Below are 12724 nucleotides of genomic sequence, written 5' to 3' on the forward strand. Positions count from 1 at the left end.
TATATGCATTAATACACGATATTCGTGTTTCTCTTTCTGACTTACTTCACTCTGTATGACAGTCTCTAGATCCATCCACGTCTCAGCAAATGACCCAATTTCATTCCTTTTTATGGCTGAGTAATATTCCATTGTATATATGTACCACATCTTCTTTATCCATTCGTCTGTCGATGGGCATTCAGGTTGCTTCCATGACCTGGCTACTGTAAGTAGTGCTGCAGTGAACATTGGGGTGCGTGTGTCTTTTTGAATGATGGTTTTCTCTGGGTATATGCCCAGTAGTGGGATTGCTGGATCATATGGTAATTCTATGTTCAGTTTTTTAAGGAACCTCCATACTGTTCTCCATAGTGGTTGTATCAACTTACATTCCCACCAACAGTGCAAGAGGGTTCCCTTTTCTCCACACCCTCTCCAGGATTTGCTGATTGTAGATTCTCTGATGATGCCCATTCTAACTGGTGTGAGGTGATACCTCATTGTAGTTTTGATTTACATTTCTCTAATAAGTAGTGATGTTGAGCAGCTTTTCATGTGTTTCTTGGCCATCTGTATGTCTTCTTTGGAGAAATGTCTATTTAGGTCTTCTGCCCATTTTTGGATTGGGTTGTTTGTTGTTTTAGTATTGAGCTTCATGAGCTGTTTATATATTTTGGAGATTAATCCTTTGTCCCTTGCTTCGTTTGCAAATATTTTCTCCCATTCTGAGGGTTGTCTTTTTGTCTTGTTTATGGTTTCCTTTGCTGTGCGAAAGCTTTGAAGTTTCATTAGGTCCCATTTGTTTATTTTTGTTTTTATTTCCATTACTCTAGGAGGTGGATCACAAAAGATCTTGCTGTGATTTATGTCAAAGAGTGTTCCTCCTATGTTTTCCTCTAAGAGTTTTATAGTGTCCAGTCTTACATTTAGGTCTCTAATCCATTTTGAGTTTATTTTTGTGTATGGTATTAGGAAGTGTTCTAATTTCATTCTTTTACATGTAGCTGACCAGTTTTCCCAGCACCACTTATTGAAGAGACTGTCTTTTCTCCACTGTATATCCTTGCCTCCTTTGTCATAGATTCGTTGACCATAGGTGCGTGGGTTTATCTCTGGGCTTTCTATCTTGTTCCATTGATCTATGTTCCTGCTTTTGTGCCAGTACCATATTGTCTTGATTACTGTAGCTTTGTTGTATAGTCTGAAGTCAGGGAGTCTGATTCCTCCAGCTCCGTTTTTTTCCCTCAAAACTGCTTTTGCTATTCGGGGTCTTTTGTGTCTCCATACAAATTTTAAGATTTTTTATTCTAGTTCCCTAAAACATGCCATTGGTAATTTGATAGGGATTGCATTGAATCTGTAGATTGCTTTCACAATATTGATTCTTCCAATCCAAGAACGTGGTATATCTCTCCATCTGTTGGTATCATCTTTCATTTCTTTCATCAGTGTCTTATAGATTTCTGCATACAGGTCTTTTGTCTCCCTAGGTAGGTTTATTCCTAGGTATTTTATTCTTTTTGTTGCAGTGGTAAATGGGAGTGTTTCCTTAATTTCTCTTTCAGATTTTTCATCATTAGTGTATAGGAATGCAAGAGATTTCTGTGCATTAATTTTGTATCCTGCAACTTTACCAAAGCCATTGATTAGCTCTAGTAGTTTTCTGGTGGGATCTTTAGGATTCTCTATGTATAATATCATGTCATCTGCAAACAGTGACAGTTTGACTTCTTCTTTTCCAATTTGTATTCCTTTTATTTCTTTTTCTTCTCTGGTTGCCGTGGCTAGGACTTCCAAAACTATGTTGAATAATAGTGGTGAGAGCAGACATCCTTGTCACGTTTCTCATCTTAGAGGAAAGGCTTGCGGTTTTTCACCATTGAGAATGATGTTTGCTGTGGGTTTGTCATATATGGCCTTTATTATGTTAAGGTAGCTTCTGTCTATGCCCACTTTCTGGAGAGTTTTTATCATAAATGGGTGTTGAATTTTTTCAAAAGCTTTTTCTGCATCTATTGAGATGATCATATGGTTTTTATTCTTCAATTTGTTAATATGGTGTATCACATTGATTGAATTACATGTACTGAAGAATCCTTGCATCCCTGGGATAAATCCCACTTGATCATGGTGTGTGATCCTTTAAATGTGTTGTTGGATTCTGTTTGCTAGTATTTTGTTGAGGATTTTTGCATCTATATGCATCAATGATATTGGTCTGTAATTTTCTTTTTTTGTGGTATCTTTGTCTGGTTTTGGTATCAGGGTGATGGTGGCCTCATAGAATGAGTTTGGGAGTGTTCCTTCCTCCACAATTTGTTGGAAGAGCTTGAGAAGGATGGGTGTTAGCTCTTCTCTAAATGTTTGACAGAATTCGCCTGTGAAGCCATCTGGTCCTGGACTCTTGTTTGTTGGAAGATTTTTAATCACAGTTTGAATTTCATTACTTGTGATTGTTCTGTTCATATTTTCTATTTCTTCCTGGTTCAGTCTTGGAAAGTTATACCTTTCTAGGAATTTGTCCATTTCTTCCAGGTTGTCCCTTTTATTGGCATAGAGTTGCTTGTAGTAGTCTATTAAGGTGCTTTGTATTTCTGTGGTGTCTGTTGTAGCTTCCTCTTTTTCATTTCTAATATTATTGATGTGAGTCCTCTCCCTCTTTTTCTTGATGAGTCTGACTAATGGTTTATCAATTTTGTTTATCTTCTCAAAGAACCAGCTTTTAGTTTTATTGATCTTTGCTATTGTTTTCTTTGTTTCTATTTCATTTATTTCTGCTCTGATCTTTATGATTTCTTTCCTTCTGCTAACTTTGGGTTTTGTTTGTTCTTTCTCTAGTTCCTTTAGGTGTAACGTTAGATTGTTTATTTGAGATTTTTCTTGTTTCTTGAGGTAGGCTTGTATAGCTATAAACTTCCCTCTTAGACTGCTTTTGCTGCATCCCATAGGTTTTGGATCATCATGTTTTCATTGTCATTTGTCTCTAGGTATTTTTTGATTTTCTCTTTGATTTCTTTGGTGATCTCTTGGTTATTTAGTAACGTATTGTTTAGCCTCCATGTGTGTGTGTTTTTTACGTTTTTTCCCCTGTAATTGGTTTCTAATCTCATAGCGTTGTTGTCAGAAAAGATGCTTGATATGATTTCAATTTTCTTAAATTTACTGAGGCTTGATTTGTGACCCAAGATGTGTTCTATCCTGGAGAATGTTCTGTGCGCACTTGAGAAGAAAGTGTAATCTGCTGTTTTTGGATGGAATGTCCTATAAATATCAATTAAATCCATCTGGTCTATTGTGTCATTTAAAGCTTGTGTTTCCTTATTTATTTTCATTTTGGATGATCTGTCCATTGGTGTAAGTGAGATGTTAAAGTTCCCCACAATTATTGTGTTACTTTCGATTTCCTCTTTTATAGCTGTTAGCAGTTGCCTTATGTATTGAGGTGCTCCTATGTTGAGTGCATATATATTTATAATTATTATATCTTCTTCTTGGATTGATCCCTTGATCATTATGTAGTGTCCTTCCTTGTCTCTTGTAACATTCTTTATTTTAAAGTCTATTTTATCTGATATGAGTATTGCTACTCCAGCTTTCTTTTGATTTCCATTTGCATGGAATATCTTTTTCCATCCCCTCACTTTCAGTCTGTATGTGTCCCTAGGTCTTATGTGGGTCTCTTGTAGACAGCACATAGATGGGTCTTGTTTTTCTATCCATTCGGCAAGCCTGTGTCTTTTGGTTGGAGCATTTAATCCATTCACGTTTAAGGTAATTATCGATATGTATGTTCCTATGACCATTTTCTTAATTGTTTTTGGTTTGCTTTTGTAGGTCATTTTGTTCTCTTGTGTTTCCTACTTAGAAGTTCCTTTAGCATTTGTTGTGGAGCTGGTTTGGTGGTGTTGAATTCTCTTAGCTTTTGCTTGTGTGTAAAGCTTTTGATTTCTCCATTGAATCTGAATGAGATCCTTGCAGGGCAGAGTAACTTGGTTGTAGGTTCTTCCCTTTCATCACTTAAAGTATATCATACCACTCCTTTCTGGCTTGTAGAGTTTCTGCTGAGAAATCAGCTGTTAACCTTATGGAAGTTCCCTTCTATGGTATTTGTCATTTTTCCCTTACTGCTTTCAATAATTTTTCTTTGTCTTTAATTTTTGCCAGTTTGATTACTGTGTGTCTCAATGTGTTTCTCCTTGGGTTTATCCTGTATGGGACTCTCTGCGCTTCCTGGACTTGGGTGGCTATTTCCTTACCCATGTTAAGGAAGTTTTCGACTGTAATCTCTTCAAATATTTTCTCGGGTCCTTTCTCTCTCTCTTCTCCTTCTGGGACCCCTGTATTGCCAATGTTGTTGAGTTTAATGTTGTCTCAGAGGTCTCTTAGGCTGTCTTCATTTCTTTTCATTCTTTTTTCTTTATTCTGTGTCACAGCATTGAATTCCACCATTCTGTCTTCCAGGTCACTCATCTGTTCTTCTGCCTCAGTTATTCTGCTATTGATTCCTTGTAGTGTAGTTTTCATTTCAGTTATTGTATTGTTCGTCTCTGTTTGTTCTTTAATTCTTCTAGGTCTTTGTTAAACATTTCTTGCATCTTCTCGATCTTTGCCTCCATTCTTTTTCCGACGTCCTGGATCATCTTCACTATCATTATTCTGAATTCTTTTTCTGGAAGGTTGCCCTATCTCCGCTTCATTTAGTTGTTTTTCTGGGATTTTATCTTGTTCCTTCATCTGGTACATAGCCCTGTGCCTTTTATCTTGTCTATCTTTTTGTGAATGTGGTTTTTGTTCCACAGGCTGCACAACTGTAGTTCTTTTTGCTTCTGCTCCATAGTTTCTTAATAGTCTAAAATTTTTCATTTTCTTTTCAGCCTTCTGCTCTTCTATCTCCATTCTAAAAAGGCACTTAAGAGAGAAAAATAACCTTGGAAAGGATTTTAAAGGGAAAGAGTATAAAAGCAGTAGACAAGATGTCTGAGAATTTTCTCATTTGTTTTTTAATGGGGCATGTGGATAATAGGTGTGTCTCTGAAGGAACTTCAGTTTTGTATAAATGAGTTATCCTATTTTCAGTCTGTTGGAGCTCTCTGGCCTCCCCAATCCGGGAAGTTACAGGCTTGAGGTGTTGGTTCTTTTGTTGATGATAGCATTCAATTTTAATTCTCAACACACCAGTTCTTTTCTTACAAAAAGCCTCACTGTAGAGTTGGTAGGATGAGTAATAGATGCTCTCTTGGGTCATATGGATAACACCAGAAAATGACAGTAGAAAGAAATAGAGAATACTTTTAAAAAACAAGGTACTTGTGGCTTCCCTGGTGGCACAGTGGTTGAGAGTCCGCCTGCCGATGCAGGGGACACGGGTTCGTGCCCCGGTCCGGGAGGATCCCATGTGCCACAGAGTGGCTGGGCCCGTGAGCCATGGCTGCTGAGCCTGCGCGTCCGGACCCTGTGCTCCGCAAAGGGAGAGGCCACAACAGTGAGAGGCCCGCATGCCACAAAAAGAAAAAAAAACAAAAAAAACCCAAAAAACAAGGTACTTGGCTTGGAAGCAGTGCAGACCTCAGACAGAAACTACCTTGAAACTAAATTATTTAAATATAAAAGAATAAAAGGTTAAAATACTCTCAGTTAATCTGTATAGTATATTTTCATCTTTTTAATGGTCTATCAGTGTCATTCGTTGTGCTTATTTTTAGTTGGAAAAGGTGTTGGTAGCAGAATAGGAGTTTGCTGCGTGGTGTGCTAACACTGGCCTAGGGTATTTAATATGTACATGCATGTCATGTGTATGTCATGGTGGGGGTGGGGGTGATTGTCAGGAGCCTTCCAGAACAATTATCTTTCTTATGCTTTCCAGGTTTTCACCTGATGGAAGACTAATTGTATCATGTAGTGAGGATAAAACTATTAAAATCTGGGATACCACAAATAAGCAATGTGTTAATAACTTCTCAGATTTTGTAGGGTAAGTCCATTCTCTTTTTGCATTTATATGGGTTAGTTTGATACGGAGACATTTAATTATTACAATTCAAATAAAGAAATGAGAGTAAAGAGAAATCAAACTATTAGACCATCTTATTCTTTCCTCCTAGGTTTGCAAATTTTGTGGATTTTAACCCTAATGGTACATGCATAGCTTCAGCAGGTTCTGATCATACCGTGAAAATCTGGGATATAAGAGTGAACAAGTTACTCCAGCATTATCAAGGTAACAATTTCCATAACAAAATTCAGTTGTAAAATGGGCTCCTCTAGGAAGTTCTTAACGCTGACAGACTATCCTTCTCAGTGTGGCTTAGCCCTCTTAATGAGAAAGATGGGCTGACTTTGAACTGACTAGAGAAGAGTTAGAGTAGAAGAGCTGGAGTAGAGGCCAGCGTACAGAAGGGGGTGGAGGGACCTTAAAAATGCTGCCAGGGCTGTAAAAAAAATAATAATAATAAAGAAGAAGAAAAAAGGTTATATATAATATATAATAAAGAAGAAGAAAAAAGGTAAGATTTTCAAACTTAATTATCTGCTTTGTATAAGACTCCAGGATACGGCTTCCCTGGTGGCGCAGTGGTTGAGAGTCCGCCTGCCGATGGAGTGGACACGGGTTCGTGCCCCGGTCCTGGAAGATCCCACGTACCGCGGAGCGGCTGGGCCCGTAAGCCATGGCCGCTGAGCCTGCGCGTCCGGAGCCTGTGCTCCATAACGGGAGAGGCCACAACAGTGAGACGCCCGTGTACCGCAAAAAAAAAAAAAGAATCCAGGATAGAAATTGACTCAGAAGGAGATACCTGAGCACAGATAGGTGTTATAACTGGTAGAAAACAACATCCTACTGTGCCCATATATTGAAGTTAAAAGAGAAATGAATTGATTTCTTAGTGTATATTAGATTTATATTAAATCCACATTTCCCTTTCTTTTTTTTTTTTTTTGGTTTTTGTTTGTTTGTTTTTTGCGGTACGTGGGCCTCTCACTGTTGTGGCCTCTCCCGTTGTGGAGCACAGGCTCCGGACGCGCAGGCTCAGCAGCCATGGCTCACGGGCCCAGCCGCTCTGCGGCATGTGGGATCTTCCCGGACCGGGGCATGAACCCGTGTCCCCTGCATTGGCAGGTGGACTCTCAACCACTGCACCACCAGGGAAGCCCCACATTTCCCTTTCTTAATAACTATAATGTAGCAGACACTGTGCTAAATCCTCACAACAGCCCTAAGAGGTATTACTGTTACCTCCACTTTAAAGATAAGGAAACTGAGGCTTAAAGGGGCTAAGTTACTTGCTAAAATATTGATAGAACTGATGTGGGACTTTCTGTTTATAAAGTACATTTTTATAAAATACAGTGATGAACAAACTTTTGATCGCTGTGTTATGCTGCCTCCTATTGGAAGGAGGTTGTCCAGAAATGAATTCTCAAGCTGGCAAGACTGCCCTTCTCCACATATATCTCCATACTCTTCACCCCTTGACCCAAGCAACTAACTGGTAATTAAATTTAGTTTAAGGCTAAGATGTATACCTTATGTGAGCTGGTGGTAATCAATGGTTAATTATATTGGTAATATATCTGAAGATTTTATAGTTATGTGTTTATTAAGATCATTCTTCCATGACTTACTCTCATTTGTAAAGCTATTCTGTGTCATGAGCTATGTGGAATTTTGGTTGCTGTGGAGACATTGCCCCGAATTGATTCTTTCAGCCTGGTATTGCTAATAGGGTAAAGGGGCATCTCTAGAATTAAGAATTATTCTCTGAACTTTTTGCTTTAATTTTCTACAAATCAGTTCACAGCGGTGGAGTTAATTGTGTGTCATTCCATCCTTCGGGTAACTATCTCATCACTGCTTCTTCAGATGGTATGCTTAAGATTCTGGACCTCTTAGAAGGAAGGCTTATATATACACTTCAAGGACATACGGTATGAACAGTAAGATTTTTACTTCTTAAATAATATATCTGTAACAGTTTTGGTCCATTTTATTATATGGCTTTATTATGTTTCCAAGTGTAGCACACATTGCTGCTACCACAAAGTGTTTTGTTTTTTTTTTTTGCTTCCAAGGCTATGTTTTTTATTTTAAGATAAATATTATTTTTTATCTTTAAATAAATATTATTTATTGTAATTCATGTCAAAATCAATGTGTATCTTTCAGTGGACATTAACTTAATCCTTTACTGCTATCTTCCTCAGTATGTAGTATAGGTTTGACTGGTTAAATGGTGATGGATACATGTTTTTCTTACTTCTGATCTTTCCCCTCATGTGGAGGCTGTCCCACTAGCTTTGACCCTCTTAGCCTCCACACCCCCTCACTCTATCCTTTCACTAATCTGATTGGCGAGTTTAGAAGGAGAAATTTGACAAGTCGAGCCCAATGCCTTCTACTCTTGGGAGCCTGTACCTGTCTGTATGGTTTTCCTCTGATATTTCTTGTGGGGAGGCCTGCCCTTGTCCAGCCTTGCCTGTGACTGGGTACTCAAATCTGACTCATTCTGGGATTCAGTTCTAGAAAGCCCAGTTGCCCACAGATAAAGACACATTTTCTCTTTATAAGCCTTCATCAGTAAGAAAGATAATATTTCTTTTGTCTTATTTTTCAATTGTTTTAGGAAACCAGTGGGGAAGTGGGGTGCTATCTATTGAGCCTATTCAATCACACACACACACACAAACACACATATACACTAGTATATAATGTACTAAAGAAAAACTTTTTAAGTGTAGAAACTATCTTTCCTTTCTGGGTAAATATTCAAACTTCTCTAAATTTTTTAGAATGCATCCTCTTTTTTTTTTTAATAAGATGTACTAGGTACTCCCTTTTAACCAAGTATAAGTTATTTATATCCAGAAATAGAATGGGTTTTGTGGTCTAAGGGAGAAGTTTTTTTTTCTGCCTTCATGTATCCTGCCGGACTTCCTGCTTGCTTTATCATTTGTTCTGCAGCTGTGTTAGAGTGAAGCAGAAATAGACACTAACCAGCTCAGATATATGTGTACCCATGGATTTAGGCTGGATGAACAACAAATAAAAGTGGCCAAAGATTAAAATATCCATGGAAGAAGGACAGAGTAATAGAAAAAAGATAAATAAAATAATTTAGGAGAAAAGCACTACACATGAATATGGAATATTTCACAGTCTGGAGGTGAAGGTGTTTATGAGGCTATAATAACCTGAGTCTGTGGGATGGTCTACTTGAAAAATATAAGATGTTTTTCCTTCAAGATTTTCTTGCATAGATTAAGGACATATTAAAAACAAACAGTATACGAATATTTTTGAAATGAGGAAGATTTACTCTTATCCTGACTGAAAATTGACCTAGAGGTCATGTTGTGACTGTGCCGGGTATAGTCTTGTCCAGCTCCACAGCCATTGCTCCATTTCGTGTTCCTGTTACCTCTCACCTAGATAATTGCAGTAACTTCCTAACTGCCCTGCAACCATTTGTTCTGACTCCAACTCATCATTCTCACAATTGTGATATCAATTTTCATCAATCACAGCTCTTCTATCCATGTCCTGCTCTTAAAACTTGGAGTGGCTCAATATTGCCCACATGAAGGGAGAACTCAGTGAAGCCTGTTGTGGTCAGGAAATAAGCTTTGTTCATGCAGCCTCATTCCCATCACCTACAGAATTATCATTCAGTTTCTGCTAGTGATTTGTTGAATAAAGAATCCAAAGCCAGAAAATCTTAACAGAAATTCTTACTAACTTACCTATGCACAAGCTTTTCTTTAAAGGGGAGAAGAGTGTATTTTCTCATTTTTATTAGCATCTCTTTTTTCACTTAGTATCATTTATAGATGTTTTAATGTAATTGGGTTGATTCTTTGATTCTCTTTGCCTGCATAAGTTACTAACAGCTGGATATGTTCTCAAGACATTGCATAAATAGTCTGCACAAGTTAGGATGAAAAATTAATACTCACGGCCTTCTTGGCCATGAGAACACATTACCAAGTAAGTTTTTCTTTTATCTCCCTTTATTTCTTAGGGGCCTGTCTTCACTGTTACATTTTCAAAAGGTGGAGAGCTGTTTACATCAGGAGGTGCAGATGCACAGGTTTGTAAATCTCTCGGCTCCCTCTTTGATTTGGTTAGGGGCATGGAATCTGAGACCTCAGCTAAGATTTTTACAACCAGCTAGTTTGTATATGTTAAGATGATTATCAATGAGTTTATATTTTAATTTAGTGCCAGGAAGTCTGCTATCTCATAGCTGAAATACTTCCAGTTCTGATAGTTTTTGGAACTCAAATAGCAGTTATTTTCTTTTGCTCATCTTTACACTTAATTATAATACATAAAACTGACACTTACTGAATACCTAATATTGGTGTGGCCCTTTCACTTGAATTATTGCCTAATCTATTGTCTGTATGCCTTGTTTTTCAAATGTTGATTAAGCTCCTTGAGGATGGTAAAATTAAATTGTTTGTATAGCAAATCTGCATTTATTTGAAATGACCAAAAGTCATTCAGAGCCAGATTTATTGAATAAGGTGGACAGTAAAGCCAAAAACATGATTTTGGGCTTTGGGAAAAATAAAAGAGGATTTTAAGATAATAAGTTATTTTCTTAATATGAATTTTAAACTGGACATAAAGGCAATTTGAAATGCTAAATCTCTCCCTATCACCCTTTAAAAAAAAAAAGTGTTGAGATGTAATGTTGTCAGAATATATATCTAGCCTTCCTGACTATTTTGAGAGACAATTCTATATATTCATTTTTTTAAAAATTTACTTCTACTGCTTGTACATGCAAGTCAATAACTACCAACCTGATTAATTTGTATAGGTCTTATTGTGGAAGACTAACTTTGATGAACTGAATTGTAAAGACGTGATTAAAAGAAACCTCAAAAGATTACACTTTGATTCACCACCACATCTTCTCGATATCTACCCAAGGACACCACATCCCCGGGAGGGAAAAATTGAAACTGTTGAAGTGAGTACTTTGTGCATATTTGCCCTACCATTTGTTAAGTGTACACTTTGGGGCTGTTGGTCAACTAGATGCTTGAAATTATACTTAATTAGATGAAACCTAGTCCTGCTTTAAAACAGCAGCACTTCAAGAAACAATTATTTTCACTAATAAAATAAAACTGTAAATAAGGTAGTGTGTAATAGTACTAAAGCCTCTCATATTTGCTTCTTGAAGATTTAGAAATAAAACTTAAAAATTGTGTTAATAATAATGGAAATGAGGAATCAAATCTAAGACCTCTGATGACTGTAAAGTCTGAGCTGGCTTCATATTCTAGGCACGTTTAGGGAGCTCATGTGATGGCTGTCAAGAGAACAGGGCTGAAGGGCAAGAATTTTTAGAGCAGTTATTGAAATAGGTATCTTGAAGCCCTTTTACAATAAAAAATAAAATAAAAGGTCTTATGAACAGTAAAAAGAAGAGACTTAAGCATTAAACCTAATAGTTGAGACCATTTTACTGTTTGCCAACATATATTTTCAAGTATATAATTATCTGTTTAGCTGTAAATTTTTGTTGGCAAGTTCCCTTAGGTCCTATAGATTTAAATGTTCTACTCTCTTCAAAGAAAAAAGTTCCGTCTTTGCTGGGTACTTTGCTGGTATTAGTCTATTTCTTTCCATTTTGCATGATTCTTTTTTTTTTTTTTTTTTTTTTTGCTGGCTTGTGGGATCTTCGTTCCCCAACCAGGGATTGAACCCGGGTCCACAGCAGTGAAAGCGCCAAATCCTAACCACTGGACTGCCAGGGAATTCCCATTGCATGATTCTTCTTAAGTTGTTTTTTCTCTCAGAAAGAGCAGATATCAGGAATTACTATTATCTGTTCATCTGAATTTTTTTCCCAATCACTGGCAGAGTCTTTCTTTGCTTTTCAAGTAGATGCTTAAAAATTCTTAAGATATTATTCCTGAGTGGCAGTTCACAGCCACCTCCTGCTTGTTATTCATGCTGTAGTTCCAGACCCCCTTCTGTGGTCTCTGGCTTCCTTACCCCGTGTCAGTTCTTTAATTTTGGTTTCCTTGGTCTTAGCCTTTTCTCTTACCTCAGGTATTTCTTTTAGTCTCAGGTTTTGTGTATGGGTGTGTGCATGTGCACGCATGCATAAATTTAAGTTTTTAAAACTTCTAATTCTTTTAGACTGTTTTTAAGATTTTGTTTAATCTAGCCACATTTTGGGGATTTCTTTCCTTGTTTTTCAATGGTAGTGTTTATTTTCAGTTCTTTGCTATAATTTTTGTCCTCTCCAACTTCCGACCATCTTTCCAGACCTCCTAACTAAAGTGTTTACCATTGTGCTTTACTACATCTTCATGCCGCTTATTGTATTATCATTTTCCCCTCTTTCATTTCTTTGAAAGAAAGAATGTAATGTAATTTGTGGTTCACCACATTTTTGTTTCAGTTTCTGCAATTATGGATGCATTTGTTGATCCCCTGTGATCCCATGCATTCACATCAAATATATGTGAAATATATTTTAACTTGAGTTTTCTTTTCTTGTTTTACCTAAGCTGGTTTTATTGACTCTTGGTGTTTTTTATTCTAGTATTTCTGTAGCTTAGCTGGGCCTGATCAGCAACATTGCTGCTGCCCTCTCATACGCTTAGCCACCTACCTTTCCAGTGTGGTAGGTGACAGAGCTGCAGGCTGAGCCCAGGTCTCTTTACTCCTAATTCATTTATACTTCCATGACATCACACTGCCTCAGCACTGAGGATTCAAGCC

At 37.3% G+C, this 12724-nt stretch overlaps 1 protein-coding gene across 5 annotated transcripts in view; it reads left to right on the forward strand.

The window, feature by feature from the left end:
* Nucleotides 1-12724, forward strand: part of POC1B (POC1 centriolar protein B) — a 140763-nt gene that overhangs the window by 77028 nt on the left and 51011 nt on the right. For 4 of the 5 annotated variants that reach the window (XM_060305625.2, XM_030856418.3, XM_030856416.3 and 1 more), the window contains 5 exons: nt 5846-5953; nt 6084-6199; nt 7772-7905; nt 9996-10064; nt 10803-10955. In XM_060305625.2, the coding sequence (XP_060161608.1) occupies nt 5846-5953; nt 6084-6199; nt 7772-7905; nt 9996-10064; nt 10803-10955 (580 nt within the window). The remainder of the gene's footprint in view (nt 1-5845; nt 5954-6083; nt 6200-7771; nt 7906-9995; nt 10065-10802; nt 10956-12724) is intronic. The other variant, XM_030856417.3, reaches the window with a different exon arrangement.

Source organism: Globicephala melas, chromosome 10 (assembly GCF_963455315.2).
Source record: "Globicephala melas chromosome 10, mGloMel1.2, whole genome shotgun sequence".
Lineage (NCBI taxonomy): Eukaryota > Metazoa > Chordata > Mammalia > Artiodactyla > Delphinidae > Globicephala > Globicephala melas.